The sequence below is a fragment of the Condylura cristata genome, unplaced genomic scaffold (genome assembly GCF_000260355.1).
Source record: "Condylura cristata isolate star-nosed mole 26May11 unplaced genomic scaffold, ConCri1.0 scaffold00030, whole genome shotgun sequence".
NCBI classification, from domain to species: Eukaryota; Metazoa; Chordata; class Mammalia; order Eulipotyphla; family Talpidae; genus Condylura; species Condylura cristata.
Genome location: NW_004567131.1, coordinates 25337613 through 25361991, shown reverse-complemented (window position 1 = coordinate 25361991; position 24379 = coordinate 25337613). Strand labels below are relative to the sequence as shown.

At 36.9% G+C, this 24379-nt stretch overlaps 1 protein-coding gene across 1 annotated transcript; it reads left to right on the top strand.

Annotated features, from left to right (window-relative positions):
• The first annotated feature begins 220 nt into the window (after positions 1-220).
• Positions 221-15536, top strand: ENKUR (enkurin, TRPC channel interacting protein). The gene is made up of 5 exons (XM_004691306.2): positions 221-393; positions 3466-3611; positions 7163-7386; positions 10684-10830; positions 15363-15536. Exons 1-5 carry the CDS (start codon positions 311-313, stop codon positions 15534-15536), a joined length of 774 nt encoding a protein of 257 aa, XP_004691363.2. The 5' UTR covers positions 221-310.
• The last annotated feature ends 8843 nt before the right edge of the window (positions 15537-24379 follow it).

The following is a 24379-nucleotide window of genomic DNA, read 5'->3' as shown; positions in this document are numbered from 1 at the left end:
AAGAATTTGTGGAGCAGAGCAAAAAGGAAACCTAAGTTGCAGGGCTGCTTTCCACTTCCCGTGGCCTAGTAACTGTTTCCATGGGAACCGAGCCGTCAACACCGCTAAGCAAACCCAAGAGGAACAGAAGGGGCAAATCGTTTTCTTCCCCATAGAGGACTGCAAAGAGGCCAAAGGGGAATTATATGAAAGAAAGAAAACTTAGTTTCTGTGAACGGAAGCGAGTAGGAAAGGAAGCTGTGGAGAAAGGGACGGAGATATTAATTAGCATAGTGAGAAAAAAGTTGAGTAGTTCTTAAGGAGCCATCTGATGGCCATGGATCCGCAATGCTCTTCTGAGAGCATTTATAACCTCATACCCAGTGACTGGAAGGAACCTCCCCAGCCGCCTAGGTATGTGGGTAAACCAAGATTGTCATTTGAATCAAAAAGGGGAACATTTATTCCATTCAGGATTAACTAAGCATCATATGACTGAAAAAGTAACATTTTTGTCTCATGAAGTAGCCTTGGATGACAACTTAGAGAAGAGATTGCAAAATCCAGATATTTGATGTCTCAGCACCGAGCAGTGCTGAGAGAGGGTCATTTAAAAATTAGTTTCCTGTTGGATGTCACTGTTGAGTAATTTATCTAATGTCAGTACGTACATGGTGTGGTACATAACATAGGGTGAAATTACCTGTTGTTGGAAAGAGAAAAACAGTTTTATTTTACTGCATTTAAGATACTTGATATTTGGGTTCAGGTGCTCGCCGCTATATTTCTTACTACAGAACTGCTCCCTCTGGAAAGGAATATTACTTGTCTTTTCCCAAAGATCTTTGTCAAATGTAACTTCCTGTTTGTTTCCGAGGCTCAATCTGTTTGATCTGTGAAGTAAAATAGATGGACTAGATAGGGTCTGAGTTCTTTTTCAGATCTGAATGTTGGATGGAAGGAGAAGTAGGTGGATAGACTCAAAACTATGCAATTGAATTTAAAACTTTGCACAGATATTACATTCTCCAAATTTCAGAAAGGTAACCACAAAGTAAACATTCCATTACTCTCCCGTGTAAAGATTTAAATCTTATTTAAATCTATAGGGAGAAGAGAGGATAACAAAGGGAGAAAATACCATTCCTTCTAGGACTTAAAATACTTGGCCTTTTCTTTCTTCTTTTCCTGATGCAGATCAAAACCACATTGAAAGAGTGTTAAAGTCAAGGAATAGGCTCAGTAACTGATTACTTTTGGGATTGTGAATAAACTTTCACTCATATTTTAATCTGTAAAAACGAACAAAATGAACTAGTAATCATTCAACCCTAAGGGTCAATTATTTTTACTGGTAATTACATAGTGTGTATTAATTTCCTAACAAGCAAGAAGATCATGTGGTTTTAACCAGAGGAGGACCTATATTGATTTCTCCTAGCTTCCAAATCTAGCAGAAAGAAAGAAGAATGTAAAGTAAGTTATGATGTAGTTGCAGAATTTATGAGGAGTGCTCAAATTAATTGTTGTGAATAGACTTTTGGTCATAAATTCCTGTATACTGCACAAGATAAAACTCCTCCTCTCTGTTACTGTTGTCAGATTGCATTTCCTGTAATCAATTTGAACAAGATTTTTTATTAGATACTCTGTTCATTGATAGATTAAAAAACTTTACTGCAGCTAGGTGATTTTTTTCGTTAAATTTTATAGAAACAGCCTTATTCATTTGGCAAACATTAACTTCTTCAGTTATAACATTGCCATACTGTGTCAGATGGTGAATGTGAGTGTGACAGTGCAAGCTCTTTGGTTTACTGTGAAGAAGTGAGTAGGAAAATGCACTGTGATGAGAGGGAATTAAGGCATTCAGATGTGGTACCAAGGAACTTTCTGTGAGGGTACATTCATGTCAACTCATGAATAAAAATGAGATTTTTCACTTGACAAGATAACATGTATGCAAACCAGTAATGTATAAAAACATAACCTTATAAAATATTTAACCAACTTCTCATCACACTACCACAAATTTGCTGATTCAATCCCCTACTGTCAGCAAAAATTAATCATAAGAAAGAATAAGGTCATCTCCTGATGACCTAACGGTTAAGTCCCAGTGCTATCACTAATATGGCTTGAGTTCAATCACCAGCGAGCCAGCTAATCCACATACAGTGCAGCAGGCCACTTCTGTTTTGCCCACTGCTCCCCCTTGGTAGTATTTTAATGGATCCAACTGTTCTGCTCCCAACTCTGTCTCTGGGGAGTCCTCTCACCTCTCCTCCCTCATTCCTGCAACTCTGGCCTACTATGGAAAGGAAAAGAAAGAAAGAAAAGAATTGCATTCAATTTTAAGGTTGTATTTTGGGGACTTTAATAGGTATTAGACTGAATCTGTAAATTGCTTTAGGTAAGGTAGCCATTTTAATGATGCTTATTCTTCTAGTATATGAGCATGGAATCTTTCCATTTCTGTGTGCCTTCTTTTATTTCCTTTAACAGAGCCTTACAGTTTTCAATATACAGGCCCTTCAACTCCTTCATTAAGCTTACTCCCAAGTATTTCAGTCTTTTTTTTTTTTAAAGATTTTTTTATTCATTCATACAGAACTGGGGTACAGGCCAGAGATGCAGAGGGTGAGAGGATTCACCAAAGACAGAGTGGGGAGCAGAACAGGCAGATCGACGAAGTACACTGCTGAGGGGAGCAACAGGCGGGTCAGGAGAGGTTTTTTTTTTTTTTTGGTGCAATTGTAAATGGGATTTCTTTTTATCTTTCTTCTAATTCATTGGTTGCATGTAGAAATGCAACTGAATTTTTGCTGAAGTGGTTATTACTAATATCAAGGTAGATTTTTAAAGTACTGAATTTTAGAATAGATTGAGTTATTTTATAATGAGAATCAATTTCTCAATATATGATAATCCTAAATGACATATATTTATAATAGCACTTCAAAATATATGAAGTATAAACTGATAGAACTAAAAGCAGAAATAGAAAATGCCACAATTATAGCCAGAGACATCAACATCTGTCAAAAAATATCAGAACATCATTATCCTGGTTCCTGTATCTTAGGATAGAATTTCTGTCCAGCTTACCTATGGTTTGGAATTATATACTTTATGGCTAATCTCCATATAAATATAGGCATGTAAATTAGAAATATATATCCTTTTTAAAACCTTTTTAATAAGATTTATTTATTTATGGATACAAGAACTGGAATACAGGCCAGAGGTGCAGGGTAGTGGGGAAAGGATTCACCAGAGACAGAGTGGGGAACAGAATAGGCAGATATACGGAGACAGGAGAGATCTGGCACACCATGTGCGTCACCTCCCTGGCTGGGGGTTGAACTCATACCTCAGTGGCTGCAGATAGCTTCATAGTGCTACTTGTATTATCAATTAATAGTTTTTAAAACTATTAATAATCTCTACTAAAAATATAAATACTACAACTTTTTAAAATTTTAGGTATACATCAATTTTTAAGACAGCTATAAAAAATGACATGCAAAAATATAAAACTTCAATGAAAACTATGGGGCCAGCAAAAGTTGAAGTACCTTCTCCAAAGGATTTCCTGAAGAAACATTCAAAGGAAAAACCACTACCACCAAGTAGGTTTTATCATTCTTTTTTGATATAAATGTTAATAGCTAATTTTACTAAAATTACTTTATTGTCTATGAATATTAAATGTGCACTGGTGATAACTTTACCTCATACTAGAATTTAAAAGGTTAGGCTAAGTAGAGAATTCAGTAGAAATAAAGAATGAAGAATAAGTTGCCTTCAAAATAGACTTTTCATTTGATGGTTCACACGTCTTAAACTACATCTTGGACTATCTAAGAAAACCCCACATCCAGCACCACGTGATTCACCATTTTATCCCTAGTCATATAGGTTCAATTCAAAGCAATAGTTATCAGAAAAGTGGCCCTCCCTGGTGGCGCAGCGGGTTACAGCACAGCACTGAGAAGCTAAAGCCACTTCCGCATGAGTTCGATTCCCGCCTTCCCCGGAGGTGACCATAAGGTGTGGCAGACCTCTTCTGACCCGCCTGTTGCTCCCCTCAGCAGTGTACTTCGTCGATCTGCCTGTTCTGCTCCCCACTCTGTCTATGGTGAAGCCTCTCACCGCCCCTGAGCCTCTGGCCTGTACCCCAGTTCTGTATGCACAAATAAATAAATCTTTTAAAAAAATAGTTATCAGAAAAGTTCTAAACTCCAATGGGGGAAAAATCCGTGTCTGATCTTCTACCAGGAGAAGAAAATAATAACTATTACTACCAGACTCACTTTAGGCTGGAGTATAGGTCTTCATTCTCCTCGGTGTCTTAAGACTATAAAACAGTAATTTAAATGGAGGGAGTTTCATGAAAGAAAGGAGAAGAACCTACTTTATGGAAATGCTATCTGTCTGGAGACACAGAGCCCCAAACTTAGAAGGGTCCTGTGCTTGTTTTAATGTTCTGCCCTTGTTATTTTGAAATTCTTCACTTCTGATCAAGTAGCCCTGAATTTTCATTGGTTACTGGAACTTACAAGTTATACAGTTAATCATAGTCCGAGAGTAATTAGATTTCAGAAGAGGTGGCTGTTAGGAAAATGTAAAGTAGATGAAAATGGAATTATATATGGAATCAGTTGCTTCCCCATCTGGGTATGTTTTTCCTAATTTTTTGAACAATGAAAAGGAGTGTGAAAATAAATCTACAGCTTTTAAGAAATTGACTTTTGACACCTTCTAGCATCATGGAAGTAATGAAACATCTCAAGCCATCTGGGATATACATTTTGACAAAAATGAAATAATTACTTTATATGGAAATATTTTATGTCCCACCGCCTTCTCTCATAATGCCGAAGGCCATGAAAAAGGATGAGGGCATTTTAGGAAAGATGAGAGAAACAACTCTGAAAATAAAACATTCATGCTTAAATTTATGGCTTCTAAAGTCCCATTTGTATTTCTCTAGTGGAGTCTTTGCATTTTGTGTCCACAACCACTTTAGAATATCAGAAAAATCTTAAAGTGTAACTATGTTTTTTTAGTGCTTCAGAACCAATGATATCCTGGGTCCCTGTGTATCCTTTCTAGGATTAAACCTACTTTGTAACACAATTATCAAGCTTTATAAATCCTATATCTCAAATAAAGAAAAAGCTTATCCTCTTATAAACATTATAGCAAAACAAAGATAAAATGCCACTGGTCTTAAGGATAATCAAGAAATCCAGCGTCTTATAACCTTAAATGCCCAGTTCAGTGAGACAAAGTCAAAGTTAATATAGACCAAGGCTGCTGCAATCTCTTTTCACCAATCTCATATTTTGCCATGTTGAAACTGTTCCAAGACTTTGGTTTGCTAGACACATTGAAAAATACTTAACAGATACATGCAAATTCCTCTAAATTCCATCAATAGAACATCTGCCTGACTACAAGGCTAGTTGACATTGCCATTTTAATGTAGCATAAAATAAAACCCAAAGCATTTGGGTTCTCAATACATTCTTTAAATTTAGTGTCACTATAAGCAAATAATTTGTAAAAGAGACATTCTAATGCCCTCGCATTAACTTTATCTCTTAAATACAATCACATTCTGAAGTATTAGAGGTTAGGGATTTAACATGAATGTTGAAGTAATACATGTCAGTACATAACAAGAGGTTAATACAAACCACAGTCTTTTAAGAGCAAGTGTTGCTTTTTTTTTTTTTAAGATTTATTTATTTATGCATACAGAACTGGGGTATAGGCCAGAGGTCAGAAAGGTGAGAGGATTCACCAGAGACAGAGAGGGGAGTAGAACAGGCCAACAGACGAAGTTCACTGCTGAGGGGAGCAGCAGGCAAGTTAGGAGAGGTCACACCATATGGGTCACTTCTGTGGCGGGGATCAAATTCATGCTGAAGTGGCCTTAGCTTCTTAGTGCCACCAGGCAGGGCCCACCCCCATGTTGCTTTTTTTTTTTTTTTTAAAGATTTATTTATTTATTCATACAGAACTGGGGTACAGGCCAGAGATGTGGAGGGTGAGAGGATTCACCAGAGACAGAGCGGGGAGCAGAACAGGCAGATCGACGAAGTACACTGCTGAGGGGAGCAGCGGGCGGGTCAGGAGAGGCCTGCCTCGCCATGTGGTCGCCTCCGGGGCAGGCGGGGATCGACCCATGCGGAAGTGGCTTCAGTTTCTTAGTGCAGTGCTTTAACCCGCTGCGCCACCAGGGAGGGCCCTGTTGCTTTTTTTTTTAATGAGTTGTGTAAACTGTGCTTTTTACAAAGTCCAAAGTATTGTGATGATATTAGGATTATTGTAAAGTTCTGTCACTTCGATCTGAAGGTAGAGATCCCATACCTCTAAAACACAAACAACATTGTAAACCAATATTAGCTCGATTAAAAATGAGAGAGACAGAGAGAAAAGATCATTGTTCCCTTCAGTTTTTAGAAATAAGTTATAATCACTTTACACTTTACATTTTGATGTGACTGTATCAAAAGAGATGAGTGTGAATGGTCAAGTTGAAAAGCCTGTGCAAAAATGGTCAGTTTCATCTGCTGCTCAGAAGAGAATGCAGTATAGATAAAGAAATAATATAACTTCTGGAGAGTAGCTGCTTTCAGAGGTGAAATATAATCAAGGAGGACTCACTAGGAAGCTTCAGCTGTATTTGGCAATATTTTATGTGTTAAGCTATGTTTCCAAATACATGTATATTGCATGATTTTTATACCTTATAATAACTAAAGTGAAAAAATCCATAGATTCTTGGATTTAGAATATACCAAATCTGATGTATTTACTTGGTGATTTCACAGCAACTTTCTTCTGGGGGAGCATTAATAATATTGATAGCATCTAGCAAAGAGTCTTTAAACTTACTTCAATGGAAAAACTAAACATTTGTTATTGAAATGTTTATAGGAAACCATTTTCACAATAGCTAGTGAAAAATAGTTATCTATTTCCTTCACAGTGGCCATCATATTGGTTAATTTGCACTTAATTTTGGCATTTGTGATAATTTTACCTTAAATATTTGAGTATATTGTAATACTACTTCAGTTTTAGTGGTAAAAATATCTGGATATTATAAATCATATCAAGTAGTGTTGTTGGTAGTTTAATATTAACAAGGAAATTTTATGTTTAACAGAAAAAAAGTTTGACTGGAATGAACCCAGAAAGCCACCTGTGCCACTAAGGAGTGAGCATCCAGTGATGGGAATACAGAGTGGAAAAAATTTTATAAATACAAATGCAGTTGATGTCATTATGGGGGTGGCTAAAAGGCCTAAACCAATTTATGTTGACAAAAGAACTGGAGACAAGCATGATCTGGAAACTTCAGGTTTGGTTCCAAAGTACATCAATAAAAAGGTAACGTATGATATACATGATAATGAGAGACCTAAGACTCCAATAATTTAAATCTGGTGTTCACAATGATTATGTATATGATCATTAAGAATGCTGTCACTAGACAAATGATCTAGATTCTCAATTCCCATTCTTCTGCAATCTGTTTTTGATCCAAATCTAATGTGATGAAATCACAGAGAATTTGGAGCAAACAATATGTAGAGTTCAGTAGAGGAAAGCTATAGTTGCTTTCTCAGTTTCAATTAGTAATAATTATAACAAATAATCTTTAAAAGTATTAGTTTTGGACAAAGTGAAAATGTCACTTAAAATCACTATCACTATTACAAATTTAGAAAGGTGAAACTTTCAGAAGTTTCTGTGATTAAATCACTAGGTAGCAGAATGAGAAACATCTAGAGGAATACAGCCTCAGACCACTCTATTAGTGTAGTATAAATAATTCACAATACCATTTCCACTGGAATATAATCCTCTGTTTTTAGTTTAAAGAAGAACTTGAAAGTACTGTATAATAATCTAGTCCCTTTGATTCCTTCATTTCTGTCTGAAAAGGTGCTAATAGAATAGGTGTGTACTTCTAGTGGAGAAAATTATAGAAACTTGGGTTAAAAAGTGCTTACATACAGAAAATGTTTTAAAAAGTGTAGTAAACAAATTATCACATATATCCTGTTTTACTTTGTATACTTATAGAGAAGAAAAGTGCTTGAAGTAAATACACTAAAATATGAGTGCAAAAAATCCCAAAGCATAATCATACATAAGAAGTAGTTGTGGCAAGAAAGAAAGTAAAGAAAGAAGAAAGGAAGAAAAAGAATAGAAATGTAACTAAAATAGTGCAGTGCAGGGCCTGGCATTAAGATAGTGTGGACCTAACATGGTAAATCCAGCACCTGTTCAGAAGCAAATCAGGAACCACAGGCTTTTGTCAGAGAATACTACTTATTCCTTGAGACATTCTTCTCACTTAGTAAGACACTTTTGGAAAAAATTAGCAGGAACCTATGAGTTGGAAACACATGTCAATAAAGTTAATTCAGGCTTCTCCAGAAACTTTCTCCTTCTGTGACCCCTGGAGGTTACTCATGATTATTAGGGATGGAAAAGTAGAGATTTCACTCTCCTGTCTCTTTAAAGTGACTTCCCATCCATTTTCCCCCCACTATTATCTAAATCCTCCTCCTCTGGTGGTTATGCTGCCAATTAACGCATACTCTGTCCTACTTTCTATCTGAACTGTTCACTTCAGTACATTTTATGCCTTGAACAATAAATTGAGAAAATCCATTATGGAAGCAGAAAAAAAACATTTAGTCTACCCATGCTTGTTTACAAAGTCACACAAACTCTCAGCACCAACTATCCTTTTGTCTTACTGGTTAAGAAATCAGGGTTCATAAAGTAATTCCTCAACTTCTTTTTTATTTATCAAGGTTAAGTTCTTAAAATCTAGTATTAGAGTAAATCCTTTTGAGCAATGTCATTTTTTAAAGATGAGTGAACCTCACATTTTAGTTTCAAATAAAATAGTATATACTCTTTATTGCCATGAGAAATAATTTGTGAAAATAAACTGAAACCTGGATGATTACATGAGTTATACAGAGATATCAGTAAGATATATTTTTAGATTACAGTTCTGCCACTCATTACCTCTGCAATCTTTAGCAAGTCATTTACCTTATTGCAGGGTTGTAGCAAAGAATGATTGATATAAAGTACAGCAAGCACTTGACATAATACCTTTCACCCAGTAAGGTTTCAGTAAAAGTTGAATATTATATGGAATTATTAAAATAGGCATTAATCCTCAATGATCACGGCAGTATTTCAGATCACTGAAGCTTTTACCCACTTGTGACATAGTTTTCCCCCTAAAATGTATCATGTTATTCACTTTGTTTAAACAGAGTATACCAAATATAATTTAATCTTTTAGTGATGATTCAGAGTGGTTTTTGTACTCAACAGTAATGAGGTGTTGCTCTAAGTGTTTCCTGAAATTTATTGGACCATTCACCACTGCACTAACTATGCAGAGTACTGTGCCTTCAGAATTTATTTGTATAGTGCCTTGTAACTTTTCAAAGCACAATATGGATTCTATCCCATATTCAGTCAGAATTGGTTAGATTTTGTGATGGTAACAAATAGCTCCCAAGTTTCAGTACCATAAAGCAGTGAAGTTTTGTTGCATACTTGTGCTACATGTCCAATGAGGGTTGTTGGTGACTATTTTATATCCTATTTCAAGATCTAGGCAACCTAAAACATCTCCCCTCACTATACCAAACTGAAAAAACAAAAATCAAAACAACAACAACAAAAATGTGGCAAGTCATTCATCAGTTCTTGAGGCTTCTTCCCCAGAGGGACAGAAGACAATTCCCTTCATTCAGACAAGTTAGGTCCTGTGCTACATTTTACTTCAAAGTGAGCGTGAAAGAGTCATCTTAACAAGGGTGGAGAAGGAGAAGAAACAGAATATTTGTGAATAGTTTTAATGATGACCATATCTCTCAATGCTGCTTCTTCAAAGTGGTCTTTTCCAACATTCTTGTTTATTTAAATTAGCTCTTACATTTTCTTCCCCCATAAGATTTTTAAATTTATTTTGTAGCACTTATATATGTTACTTTATACTCTACTTTTTGCTTTGCTCACCATAGAATACAAATTACATGAATACAGAAACTTTGTAGCACAAAGTACATACTCAACCAAGTTTCTGAAGATATCAAACACCTTCCCTAATCTGAAACAGTCACAGGTGATTGTTCCTCTGTTAGTCCTGGAGAACAACCTAGGAGCCTAAAAATGTACTTTGCATTTTCAGATTCAAATTTAGTTTCCCAAATCAAATTCCTCTTAAAGCAGATGTGCATAGTACTATCTTCTCAAAGTTTGTTTTTACTTGCCTTGCAAGCATTTATCTTCTTTTTTTTTTAACAAGACCATGCAAAAGAGACCACAAGATATTCAAGATATTTCAAGATAAAAGCTGAAGCACCTAAAAAAAAGTCAGTTATTAGGTGAAACCAAGGACTGAGTCATCAGCTAAGAACAGGCTCTGGAAACACTCAGAGGGAAAACAAGTGATCACAATAACAACTCATGTTTATAAAAGACCAGTTCCCAGTGGGAAAAATGTTATGAATTTTGTCATTTTGCAGTGTTTTAAACAAAGACTTTAAGTCTGTATATTTTCTATTCCCAGTCATTGGTTGGTATACACATATATATATCTAAGATTACATTTGGGATACTGATTTTTTTTTCTGAAAATATAAGGATTACGGTGTCACGCCTGAATATATTTGTAAGCGAAATGAGGAAGTAAAGAAAGCCCAAGAAGAATATGATAAGTATGTCCAGGAAAGCCTTAAGAAAGCAGCTATGAAAAGACTATCAGATGAAGAAAGAGAGGCAGTTCTACAGGTATGTAGTCTGTAATTTATATTTGTGTGCAACTTGTAAGAATAACCTAGAAAAAAGTTCCATCTACAACTTGATTATTACAGCCAGTGCTTTTAAAATAAGAATACTCTCACTAAGCTCACTCTTTGGAGGAGAACAGAAATAACTGTGATATAGCCATTCACTGAATAATATTTTGCTTCCAATTTAGTAAGCTTGTTTTGTTCTTGATGTGGTGTTTAAGGAAACCCACCTTCTTCTAAATTGAACATGCACAAGTGGAAAAGCACTTTTATTTTTATACTCATGTCCCTTTTTCAAAAATAATATCCATAAAATAGATCTCTTTCACTAGATGGAGCTCTAGAATAATTGAAACTGTTCCTAGACCAACTTTTCTTTCCATTTCAATAAGACAAATTTTAAAATAACAAAGTGTTGGATTTTATATTTATTTTTCTGATTTTAAGTAAAGTTAAAGATGTTTATTGTGAAATTTTTAATGTAAACATTTTATCTGAGGCATTAAAAATATTGGGGGGCCCTCACTGATGGCACAGCAGGTTAAAGCACAGCCCTAAGAAGCTAAAACCACTTCAGCATGAGTTTGATCTCCGCCCCAGAGGTGACCCACAGGGCACGGCAGACCTCTCCTGACACTCCCACTGCTCCCTCAGCAGTGAGATTCATCAGTTCTGCCTGTCTGCTCCCCACTCTGTCGCTGGTGGATCCTCTCACCACCCATATCTCTGGCCTGTACCCCAGTTCTGTATGCATTCACAAAAAAAGGGGGGTGGGAAGAGTACAAGAGACTTTGGTGATGGTGCATGGGAGAATTGGTGATAGAAATTCTGTGGGGACCACACCTGGGAAAAGAAAGCAAACAATATAAAAAAGAGAGAGATGTAAAATACATATAACTAAATAATTATTTTTGAAAAGAAAAATATTGGGGGATGTGAATATGGATGCTCCATTTAAATCTATATTTTTTAACATCTAGTCACCGGTTAGTATGCAATAAGCACCTGTGAGGACTCTTCTAGTTGTGCTGCCTCTTGTAGAGGTAAAATTAGTAAAATTTGTTCCTTGTTTATGAAAGCTTTCCGTGAAGCCTGTTTTTTTTGAAAACAGAAAAGATTTTTTACTTTTCTAACTTCTCTTGAAAAATGGGTTCATGTGCTATTACAAATTCATAACATTTTATCAATGCTGCTATAACCATCAATAAACATTTCTTAAATACTTGTTTTTCGAAGAGAATCACACTCCACCTAAAGGATGTTTAAAAAGATATAAAATTTCTACTATAGAAAATCTTGTCATTGAGTTAATGAGAGATAATATGTATACATGTACATGTATAGATGTGTGCATGTGTAGGTGATAAGTTTTATAAAACTCTGAGGCCTGGGTCTCCAGTGAAGGATAGACCAGTACATCAGGGCCTTTAACTACAGCATAAGAGAGTGTCCTATATAGAAGTGCCTTATGGGCAGGAATTATATGTCTTTCTTGAGAGCAATCTCCCCAGTGCCTGTCCCACTATTAAACAGTTGGTTACTAATGGTGTGCTGGAAAGAAAAAAGGAAGACTTACAGGCAGGAGGTCTGCAGAAATAGAAGTGGGACTTTGTGTACCATTTTAGAGACAGGATTTGCCTTTGGCCCATTCATTTTTCTCTCTTTCACACTTTAGTAAAAGCCAGTATTTTACATCTAACTAATCCTAAAGTAGGGAAAAGAGGAAGAACTTTTCTAAGAAGTTCAGCTATTTCCTCTTGTGCCTTTCTGGAGACAACGGAAAGTTAGCCCTGGCTTCAATATTGTTCACTGCAGAGTTTCTGGTATATTTTAGCATGACAGTAGCAGATTCTGCTGGATGCCTTATTGAGGCTGACCAGGTTGCAAAGCCACTAGCTGTGCTCTTGACAAATCCTGAACTGTGATTCCCTCCCTGCTCATGACTATATATGATAACGTGGTTGGATGTCCCTGAGTAGGCCACATTTTGCTCATTCTTCACAAAATAACAGTCTCACTATACCTGGAAGGGATCATGTCTAATAGTTCCAGACTTCTCACTTTACAGATAAGGATATATAATGCAAATATATTAAGCAGAATTATTTTTTCCTGTATCCTTTCATTCATTTATTGACCATCTACTGTGTTCTGGGTACAGATACTGTGCCCAGTTCAATATATACTATAGCTGGCAAAACCAACACAGTCACCACTATCAGTGAACTTAGAATTTGGTTCACATTTGCCCAGGTCACAAAATTATCAAATAGTTGAGAGAGACTAAAACTCAGATGGACTAATTCCCATGGCCTTGTTTTCCCATGACCTTGTACACACATGCACAGGGACTCTCCCACACTCAGGCCACCAACAGGAAAGAGAAAGGATACTCAGCTAGGATTCTAAGGGGACTTATGGAGGTGATTATTTATAGAAGTAAAGCAAGATTAAGGGAACCAATAAGGAGGACCAAAGCACTCTAGGACTAAAAACAGTGGAAATCCACCATTTCCCTAAATTTGAAGGACAAGGTAAGAAAGAGGCCCAATAAGAGCTGAAGCTTGAAAAAAGGGGCCACCTGAGAGGCATTTTTGTCGTGGATGGATGAGCTAGAACTAGTGTGCAGGTGATGCCAAGAGAGAGGGGAAGAACCACCCCAAGCTCTCTCTCTTCCCTCCAACACCTTCTTTGGCTTCCCTCAGGCCAGGAGGAGCTGGGAGGTAAAGAGCTGGGGGGAAGGGGAAGTGGTCTACAAGAATCAACACCTCTACCTTTCTCTAGTCACAGGGTTGAACAAAAAAGTAGAGAATGGATGGAGCTGGGGGGAACGTGTGGGCTTAAAACAAACATGTAATAAAGGGCTTTCTTATTTTATGAAAAAATACTTGACTTTCCCCCCAAATTAATATGACTTTAGCATAGAAACAGGAGAGAGAAAAATTAAATAAAAATAAGGGAATTAACTATTGCTGCAATCGATGAAAGATGTAGATGAAAAAATGTAAATGTATGAAATCAGCAAAGAGGCTATTTCAGTATAATATGAAATACTAGTTACATTTAGTTCACACCCTTAACTGTTGACTTAGATCCAAACATTATTGCACAACTGGGAGGTTTTTTAAAAAGCATATCATCCATTAGAGAGAAATTCAGAGAAAACGCGTAACTGCTGTGGCTGCATGTAATATGGAAATACCACCCAACTAGCCTTGAAAATCCTATGATACTTGAAAGTATATAAATCCATAGATTTCCTCTCTGCATTAGTACCCCTGTGGAGCACTATGGAAACATATTTCACACTTTTCAAGGAAAGCCTATAGAAAAATGGAATTCTTTTGAGCATACTTTTAAAATATATCATATATTATAAAGAACCATGTTAACCCATCCCTCTCTTTTTAAAATTTCACCTGGATTCTTTCCTTTTATCATTTGCTTTTCCTAAATCTTTGATGTATTCTCACTCCACAAGCATTCAAAATTTGTTGCCCGTTTACCTAACCAATCTATTGTTATCCAGTGTGCCTTTTGCTATCATTATTTTTAGCTAAGCATGGAAATAAATCATGGACAGAGATCATATTTTCAAGGTAATGTTTTAAATCGTACTTTTAGTTTTCCTTTCTGCTTTTGTCAAAATAAATAATTGTGTACCCATAGTAAATAATAGAAGGTGTTAATTTATAAAGCTTCACTACATAAACTCAGCAAATTAAGATCATGTTGTCAATGGGGTTTCAAGTGCACTGTGGTAAGAAATGGTAACTACATAGAGATGGAAATAAACTTTATTGCTCCTAAGAGAGCCCTAATTTTGAATTTGTTGTTTTCTAGGAACATAAAACATTAACTACATTATTGAATTAGCATGTTTGTTACATTTAATGACATTCAATTATTTCTAGAATGTGTTAGTGGGAAGTAGAGATCCCTAGAATATGGAGGGAGAATTCTTTCTAATATATTTAAAAGATCCTCTCATTAAATTTAATCTTGGCATTTTGTACAATTCTACTTGGTAAGGTATATGCAAATATATCCTTGCAAGTCAGATTCAAATATTTTGATACAATTACTCTGTGGAAGAATGAGGCAAATTGTTTAAAAAGAAAATTCTAAAGGAAAAACTAAAATTTTTATGACACAAAATAAAAAACATCTTTTTACTTTGGAAAATCGATTTGAAATTGTTGTTTTAACAAAGTATTTGCTATGAGCTTAGTTTCTTGCGAGTTCTGAGTTTGAGTATTTGGTGGTAAAAACAAGTACAGTAACACTAAAAACAGAGCAAATAAATACTCCCAATGGGAACTGAACACTTAATCAAGGACAGGATTTGGCCTCTGGACAGTATTTTTTGTTTCTGTGGGACTAAGTTCTTGATAAGTACACATCGTTTTTCAGTTATTTTTGCCCAGTTTCTTTACCTATTGACATCTTTCTTTGTCAGTTCAGCTTTGTATACAATTTACTTTACTTTTTAGCTTACTTCGGTATTTACTGTTTTCCTACTATTGGCAGGGGCTGAAAAAGAACTGGGAAGAGGTACATAAAGAGTTCCAATCCCTCTCTGTCTTTATCGATTCCATACCAAAGAAGATTCGCAAACAGAAGCTGGAAGAAGAAATGAAGCAACTGGAACATGACATTGGTATCATTGAAAAGCACAAAATTATTTATATTGCCAATAAGTAATAGTGTATTTTTAAAGTATCATTGCAAAGTAGTAAAAAAAAATTAATAAAATAAAAATGAAAGTATAGGTTTTGCAGAGAGGGAAACATTATGCAAGAAATAAAGAGCCTTTACCAAAATGGTTAGGCAATGTTTAAAGAATAATTGAAGTATTTCTCTACACAAGAGAAAATTTTATTTTTTTCCAATGTTAGGTTTTCCATACAGAAAACAATTAAAGTTTGTTGGTAAGTGTTCCTGTTCTATAGTGTACTTCATTCTTATTTTGTACTTATTTTGCATAGATATTAATTTCTGGAACTTGGAAAATAAAATCAGCTCTCAGAACATCACATTTTTCACATCCTTCAAGGAACATGTATCATATAAGGAACATGTATCATACAAGGATCCTCATATGATAGTACATCATCCAAGGAACACATGTTTAAAATTGTTAAATATTTTGAGTAGAAATAGTGGTGTATGCTTTCTTACAACTCTCAAGTGTTTTCTACATATTATTTCAGAACTTCACAAATTTTAACAGCATATATTTTCTGGTGGCCTATCAAATACTGCCATTTCCAACCATACATAGTTTCAGTATCCATAATTCTATCTATGCTGAAAGGGCTTACATTCTGAGAAAGAAAAATTAAGAAGGTGGTTTGTAAAATTAAGAAAACAACTTCTTCTACACAGGTGTTCAGGGACTTAAGGAGTGGGTAGACTCTTTTATACAGTGCTTAAAGGGAGTGCTGTGTTCCAGTCAAGCCTAGGGAAGGGCATAGCATCTCCATGTGTATTTTTTAAGCATCAATACTAGTTGCTTTAACAAACCACCTCTAAATCTTAATAATCTGAAAAAAATAAAGTCCTCATTGATGTCCCATTCAATATGCATGAGAGTGGGGTACACTCTGTTCCACGCAGTCACTCAAGAACCCAGTGCCCTTTAGTCAGATGTATCTACTGATACAGCCAGACTTCTCTGCCACAGTAAGGATAAGGTGTTTACATTAGTATTGTATTTGTGAAATGAATTCTATGCATATTTGTAACTAACTCAATAGCAATAGCAATGCAAAAATATTCTAATTATTTCCTTTTTAAAGTTAACTATGTGAAGTTAAATGAGTTGCTTTAAATGTTAAAATGACAACTCTGAGGTTTTAATGGTTTTTCTTTTGCTTTCTATTTCTACTACTGGAGAACCAAGTGTTTTGTCCATGGCCTACAATGTTGTGTTACATTGACTTGATTGCCTTTCTCACTCACAGCCTTACTAGGGAATCTTTCCCATCTAATGTATAGTCCTTTGAGGATTTTCCCTAACGTTGACTCCCAACCCCTTAAATCTCAAATGTGACCTCTCTGCTCCCCCAACACACACACACACTTGGGTCATCCTACCAAACAGAGGAGAAGTGCACACTTGACACTAGGCTGTTAGCCAGTGACTGATCAGATTGGCAGCAACTTGGGTGGGAGCTCAATCCTAAAATGTCAAACTTCATTATTGCATTCAGTTTGACTTGGTTTCCATTCCAGTTCAAAAGAGCTCTGAGTAAAATAAAGATCTGATGTGTCCTGGCACCTGACCGGTGATCTCTTCAGCTTGATTTCATGAGATGCTCCTCCCTCTCCACTGCAACCGGTAGTTCCAAACATCTTAAATTCTAGAGACCTCCTCAGTCTTTGAATATACACTTTCCACTCCCCCAAAAGGTATCCTTTTCTTTCTTTTTTCTTGTTTATAGCTACCTAGAAAATGTCTGATCATCAAGAATCAGATCATTATTACATTTCCTTGCCAACCCTCTTTGATTCCACAGAATCTGGGCTCCTGCTCTAGCATTTCATATGGCATTGTGCACATGTGGATATCTGCCTGGTTCCCACAGAACTGTGAGTTTTAGAGAGAAGAGAGAATTCAGAAGAGACTGTTGTTTGTTCCACATGCTTAAAAGACAGTGTAATAGCTGTGAGATAGTACTCAAAGCATGTCTACCAGTAAATGAAGGAATGATACACAAATACATATTTTAGCAACTGACAGGCCGACCTCCTCAAGACTTACCACTTTGCGTGTGAATTATTCCAGCTGAGGTCAATCAAGGCCCTAAGGTTCATGAGGACCTTTTGCCACTTCACGATTTCAATTAATCTTCAGTTAATCTCATCATTAAATATGAACTTCTCCGTAGGATTTTCATGTATGGCTTTCTTATATTGAGATAATTTTCTTCTGTTCCTCATATTTTTAGCATTTTTTTTATCATGAAAGGATGTTGTAAATATCAAATTTAAACTTAATAAGTATCACTCACCTGGATAATCAATGTATTCTTTCCTAGTTATCAAATTATTTGAAAAGACAAATCATAATACAAAGGGAAAGTGGGCTATGACAAAATCAAAGAGAAAAATAAGTATAGACTATAAAAATCTCTCAAGCTAGCATAGTTCATTCATTGTCATTCAACAAATACTGCCTATTACATGCGAGGAACTGTTCTAGTTGCTTTGCAAAATAATTAAGTTGGGAGGCAAATAATCTCACAAATGCATTTATTGTTAGGAATTTAGAAATTAGTGTTTTGGGGGGGAAAAGGAGGCTATGCAACAAAATGTCGAGGGAATCCTACATCACATTTTATATTTGACAGGATGCCTTTCGGAGGATCTGATATTTAAAAATGAACTAAAGAATTAGTAGGGAGTTCAGATAGAGTGTGGGGTGGGGGCAAGGGGAAAGGCCATCCAGGGAAAAGAATCGAAGCAGAGAAAAGATATGCTAAGGATTTGGGGAAGGAAACTGCTGCCCCATAGTTGCAAAACAGTCACTGGGCCTGTAGTGGACTTAGGGAAGGGAAGTGGGCAAGCTGAAGAGCGGAAGCGTAGGGTCACTGATGCACTTTAAGCGTGGGGGTGGAATAATGTAATTAGCAATTTCAAATGATTTCCTGTTACGAGGATTGAGCTGGAAGGATGGATGAATGTGGAGAGATAATTAGGAAACCATTAAATTCTCCAAGTAATGAAGATAGTAGTAGAGACCAAGACTGCAGCAGTAAAGGAAAAGAATAGCTATTGTCTTCATGCCGTGTTTGAAAAATAGAAATACAACTTGGAGACCGGCTAAAAGTAGAGGAAGAGCAAGCTTTCAAGGGTGACAACTAAATTTCCGATTTTAATAACCAGGTAACGAAGGTGCCATTTCCTATTTGGGAAATCTGAAGGTACAGCAGGTTAGGGGGAAGTTATGGTGTAGATAAAAAATACTATTTGGGCCCTCCCTGGTGTTTAAAGTGCAGCACTATAAACCTATCTACAGGCACTGCAGTATGAGTTTGATTCCCCGCCAGGGAGGTGACCCACCTGGCGTGGCAGACCTTGCCTGTCTCAGCCCTCTGCTCCACTCAGCTGTGTCTCAGAAGATCTGCATGTTCTGTTCCCTACTCTGTCTGGTGAATCCTCTCACCCCCAGCACCTCTGGCCTTCACCCCAATTCTTGTATGCATAAATAAATCCTTAAAAAATATGATTTTATTTTTAAATTTATTTATTGTTATTGAAGTTGTACTGTATTATAACTATACAGGCTTCAGGAATCCATCATTAAAAACCAACATACATATACACTACATTAAGTTTGCCACTGAAAGTCCAATTCCATTTTTCATCATACAATTGACCCCTGTTACTTGACTTACCCAATCCCATTGGTAACCACTTACCTTTTGGTAACTACTAATTGGTCTTAAAGTCTAAACATTTATTTTTGGTTTATTTAGTTCATCCATTTGTTTTCTCTAGATATCAAATATGAGTGAAATCATATGGCATTTATCTTTCCTTCCCTGACTTATTTCACTAAGCATATCCTCTAGGTCCATCCATTTGCAAATGACAGGATTTCATCTTTTTTATAGCTAAGTAGTAGTCCATTGAATATCTATAGCACATCATTTTTTTAAAAAAAGATTTATTTATGCACACAAGAACTGGGGTGTAGACCAGAGGTGTGGAGGAGGTGACAGAATTCACCAGAGACAGAGTGGGGAGCCGAACAGAAGGATCTACTGAAAATACACTGCTGAGGCGGGGAGACGGTGGACAGAAGAGGTCTGCTGTGCTACATGGGTCAGCTCCCTGGCCGGCCAGAGTTTGAACTCCTGCTGCAGCAGATGGCTATAGCTTGATTAGTACTGTCAGAGAGCCCTGGTATAATGCATTATTCTTATCCATTCTTCTGTCAATGGGCATTTAGGTTGTTTCCAGCTCTTGGCTATTATAAATAATCGCACAATAAACATGGGAGTCCACATACAGCCTTGAATTGCTTGGGGGGGGGGTTATTATTGTTATTATTATTTTTTAGGTAAATACCCAGAGCTAGGGTAACTGGATTAAACGGAATTTCTGTTGTTATTTTTTTGAGGAATCCATAATAGCTACACCAATTTACATTTTTACCAACAGTATATAAGAATCTCTTTCTATACACATTGAACACTTGTTTTTTTTTTTGATAGTGGTTTTAAAAATACAACTATAGATATGTTATTTATGACAGTCTTGTGACTTCTACTTGGAATTTGGATGGAGAGACAGATGATAGCTAGCTAGCTAGCTAGCTAGCTAGCTAGATAGATAGATAGATAGATAGATAGTTGAGGCTTGGGGTTGAGCAACAAACCTGGGAATTTATCAGCATGAATGAGATCACACTGGGACAAAGTGTTGAGAAAACAAGCTATCAACAACTCTATCAGATACAAGTCAGAAGGGAGAGCAGGAAATAGCAAGTATATAAGAGTGAGTGGCCTACTAGGTTAGAAGAAAACAGGAAGTCAAGGAAATTCAAGAAAGGAACAACTTTTGCCTAAGTTAGGGACTAATCATGGGAATGAAATTCTCAATACCCTGGCTGAGTCTTCCTCTCCCTGAACAGATATAGGTCAACTCTCTATTGGGACCCTTGCTCCTGTTTTATATTTGCAGTCCAAACTCTCATGTTAAAATTGTTTTATCACTCTAGATGTGTTAATGTTATTGGCCAAAGTCACATTAGCATTGGTCTTAAGGGGGTTGGTACTATGCCCACATCCTGACACAGTTTGACCACCCAAATAAAGGAAACTTTTAGCAGTCAAGGAGACACAGAGTAATATCATTAAATATGAAGAGTACAATCTGATTTCTCTCATTTCCAAGGTCTTAATAACCAACTAAGGTAATTTATTCACAAACATTGGTTATTCCAAGTAGGAGACAAATATAGATAGAAACAAAAAGAGTGAAAAAATTTTTCTAAGTTTGTTTTTTCCTGCTGAGTAGCGCTCTGGTGGGGGTGGGGAGGGAGGAGAGACAGCAGCTGTGACAGGACCTTGGGAAATCAGGGTCCCCTAACCTTAGTGTCTTCATCTCTCAAGCAAAATAACTGAATGAGACTTTGCCCCTTTCTAATGGTTTTTCAATGGTCGGTCACTATAAAACTATTTTCAAGTTAATATTAAGTAGAAGTTTGGTCTCTGAACTGATCAGAATGTAGAAAAGCACTAAAGCATCCAGAGTCAATGAGGGACCAACCCTCAGCAGCCCAGATTGCCACCTGACACACTTCAAGTGTGATAGAATGTGAAAACTATCACTAGTTTTAAATCTTTTTAGACAATGAAAAAAATAGGCATTCAAAGATTTCAACCCTAAGGTGTTCCTCATTTTAAGAATTTTATTTTTTTAAAGATTTACTTGGCCCTCCCTGGTGGCGCAGCGGGTTAAAGCACAGCACTAAGAAGCTTAAGCCACTTCAGCATGAGTTCGATCCCTGCCTGCCCCGGAGGTGACCACATGGCGTGGCAGACCTCTCCTGACCCGCCCGCTGCTCCCCTCAGCAGTGTACTTCGTCGATCTGCCTGTTCTGCTCCCCACTCTGTTCCTGGTGAATCCTCTCACCCTCTGCATCTCTGGCCTGTACCCCAGTTCCATATGAATAAATAAATCTTTAAAAAAAAAAGATTTACTTTATTTATTAATTCAAGAACTAGGGTGTAGGCCAGAGGTCTAGGGAGTGGGGGTGTGAGAGGATTCACCAGAGACAGAGTGGAGAGCAGAACAGGTGGATCTACTGAAATACACTGCTGAGGGCAGCAACAGGCCAGACATGAGAGGTCTGTTGAAAGATGGATCTCAGGCTGCAGTGGCTGGCAACACCTTGATATCGCTGAGACTTTAACCCCTGCACCACCAGGGAGTACCCCCGCTCCCATTTTAACAATTTTAAATAGATGGTCTCTAGGAAACTAGTGCTAAAGAAAGGAGCAGGCAAGGAAGGAAGAAAGGATAAGGAGGATAGGAGAAAATTTTTAAGTACATACTTTTAGCTAGAAAAAGTGGTTCCAATTATAACAGAGCATTTTCTCAGACCATTTCACAATCTTTATGTTCCTAGAACAAAATCTGTGGCCACCAAAAAAGAATCTTGTCTTTGTGATTAAAACAAAACAAAAAATTGCTGAGTGAAGCCAGAGGTGGCAGCATTTTTTCTCTCACATAATGTTCTTGACAAGAAGAACTGAAATTAGCAACAGCCTAAGTTAATGCCAATTATCCCTGAAAAACTGAAAGTAGTGTTTTGGCCATGCACAGATTATTTTTTTGAACTGCACATACTGAAATGGCTTATAGGTATAAGTTTCGTTTTCAAGGACATTGCCCATAAAAAAAAAAAAAAAAGGCAGGATGGGTCATGTGTATGTCCCAGATTTACTTGGCCCTTTGGCCCTCTGGCTCTCCTCCTGTGTTTCCTGCCAGGAGGTCCTCAGACTTGTGGCAAGCTTTCAAGTGGACCCTGTTTGGCTGGACATTGCCCACGGCGTGATAGACAATTTGGAGTGATTTACTAGGGAAAATATCCTTTTTTGTCCTCTCTCTACATACATACTAATTCTATTCAAGTTCTTTCACACTAAGAGTTTACTTCCTTTTTCTTTATGCAGTGGGTGACACTGTCCTGTTTTATAACATACACCCCATAATTTTTTGGGGGGGTCACTGTGGAATCGCTGGACTGCATACTACCATCTCCCCAGAAGCAACCACTGTGATCAGCTTCTTGTGTATTTTTCCAAATCTTATTCTATGCATGCCTGTATCTGCACCATAAATATAATAATATAGGTAACTAGCAGAATTATGCCGATTTTACATTGGCTACAATGATCATAGGATCTAGCCAAGAGAGCACAAGCATTCAGGTTAGGAGTAGTTTTTTAAAAACTATCTCATTGTACTAGAGTGGGGAATGGGATCAAACACAGGGGTGAGGGGGAAGTGCAGAGGACTATGGTGATGGCACACGGGTGATTTGGTGATGGGAAGCCCAAGGGGATTACAACTGAGATGGAAAAAGGCACAAAATGGTGTAAAAACAAACTGTTATATTAAAAAAAAATTGTCTTATCAGCCTTTATCATCCACACATAATCAAGAAAACAGTGACTGTATTGACTTGAACCATGCCTGTGTGGGCATTCTGGATAGAAGCAAGGTCATAGCTAATGGACCTTGCCCTGTCCTTCACTACACCGTGTTGATTTTTTTAGTCTGGATTCATTGCAAGCATTTGAGATCTGCATTTGCAAAGGTGAAGTCTGCACTGGGCCCTCTGCTTTCTGTGTTTTTGTTTTACTCTTTATCAGCTGTCTTTTCCAATATTGAATAGTTACACATTTACCAACTTTAGGTTGGAGTCAACCTCCAGAGACACAATTTGATTCATTTCTATCCTTCTATACATACCATATACCCCAACCTGAATTTTCCTCTTTCTTAGTATCTTGCCAGAAACAAGAAGGCAGTCAGCTCACCACAATACTCTGAATTTTCCCAAACAATTCCCCTTGAGGTGGTAAAAAGGCATATGGTTTCTCTTCTATGAGAGTAAAAGTGACAATTTTACCAAATATTTGGCTTGGAATAAAAAAGCTCAATAGTTTTCCAACTTATCCAAGAATCTGCCCTAGTATCTGCTATTCAATGTCTACTAAGAAAAGCTGGACCTATCTAAGGCACTGAAGACCTGTCAGTTCTTACCTTTCAGGGAATTCTCTTCCAACAGTTATTGTATCTCCAAGTGGGCATGATAACCAGAATTTGCTATCATGTGCTCAAGTCCCTCTATTGATCAACAGAGCTAATCAAGACAAAGTTAGCTGACAGTTCAAAGTTTCTCTTAAGCAAACAAAACAATAAAACAGGCCCAACAGCTGTCTACTTTCCTTTTTATTCCCTAGCATTCCTAAGATCAACTCAGAGGACAAATGTTAAACTTGTGCAATTTCCACTCATGAGCAGTGCTGTTTGGACTAATGCAGGGCTCTTTTATCTTTATTGGCTTTGAGGAGACAGTCGCATTTTCTTCTGGAATAACTCTATGGAACGTTCTACATAGCCAGCAGGCTCAGGCTTCAGGCCCAGAGCACCATGGAGGCCGCATGTGGTTTCATCTGGACAAACACTTTAAAGTAATTTCCCTGGCTTTTCTTCAGAATTACTGAGATGACAGGCAGCTGCCACCCACCTAGTAAAGTGATGCCCAGAACTAACACAAATGCCTTATAGGTAGAAAGTGGTAAAAGAAGACTGATGAATTAGGTCTCAAATTGTGACATTGTTTATCATTTGGATTAGCATCTTACTACATTATTAAACTGTCGTTCAGTATAGTAACAACTGGGCATTCTTGATACTTGAATATGGAACTATGTGCACAGGAAGTAAACTGTGGTTCTTTCGTAATGCAACCAGAGCTTAAAAAATAAAATCACTTTGACGGGCCCTCCCTGGTGGCACAG

Coding starts and splice junctions, on each gene's coding strand:
- ENKUR (XM_004691306.2), top strand. CDS start 311: ATGGCCATGGATCCGCAATGCTCTTCTGAGAGCATTTATAACCTCATA. Junction 394..3,465: donor GAACCTCCCCAGCCGCCTAG/GTATGTGGGTAA, acceptor TTAAAATTTTAG/GTATACATCAATTTTTAAGA. Junction 3,612..7,162: donor GGAAAAACCACTACCACCAA/GTAGGTTTTATC, acceptor TATGTTTAACAG/AAAAAAAGTTTGACTGGAAT.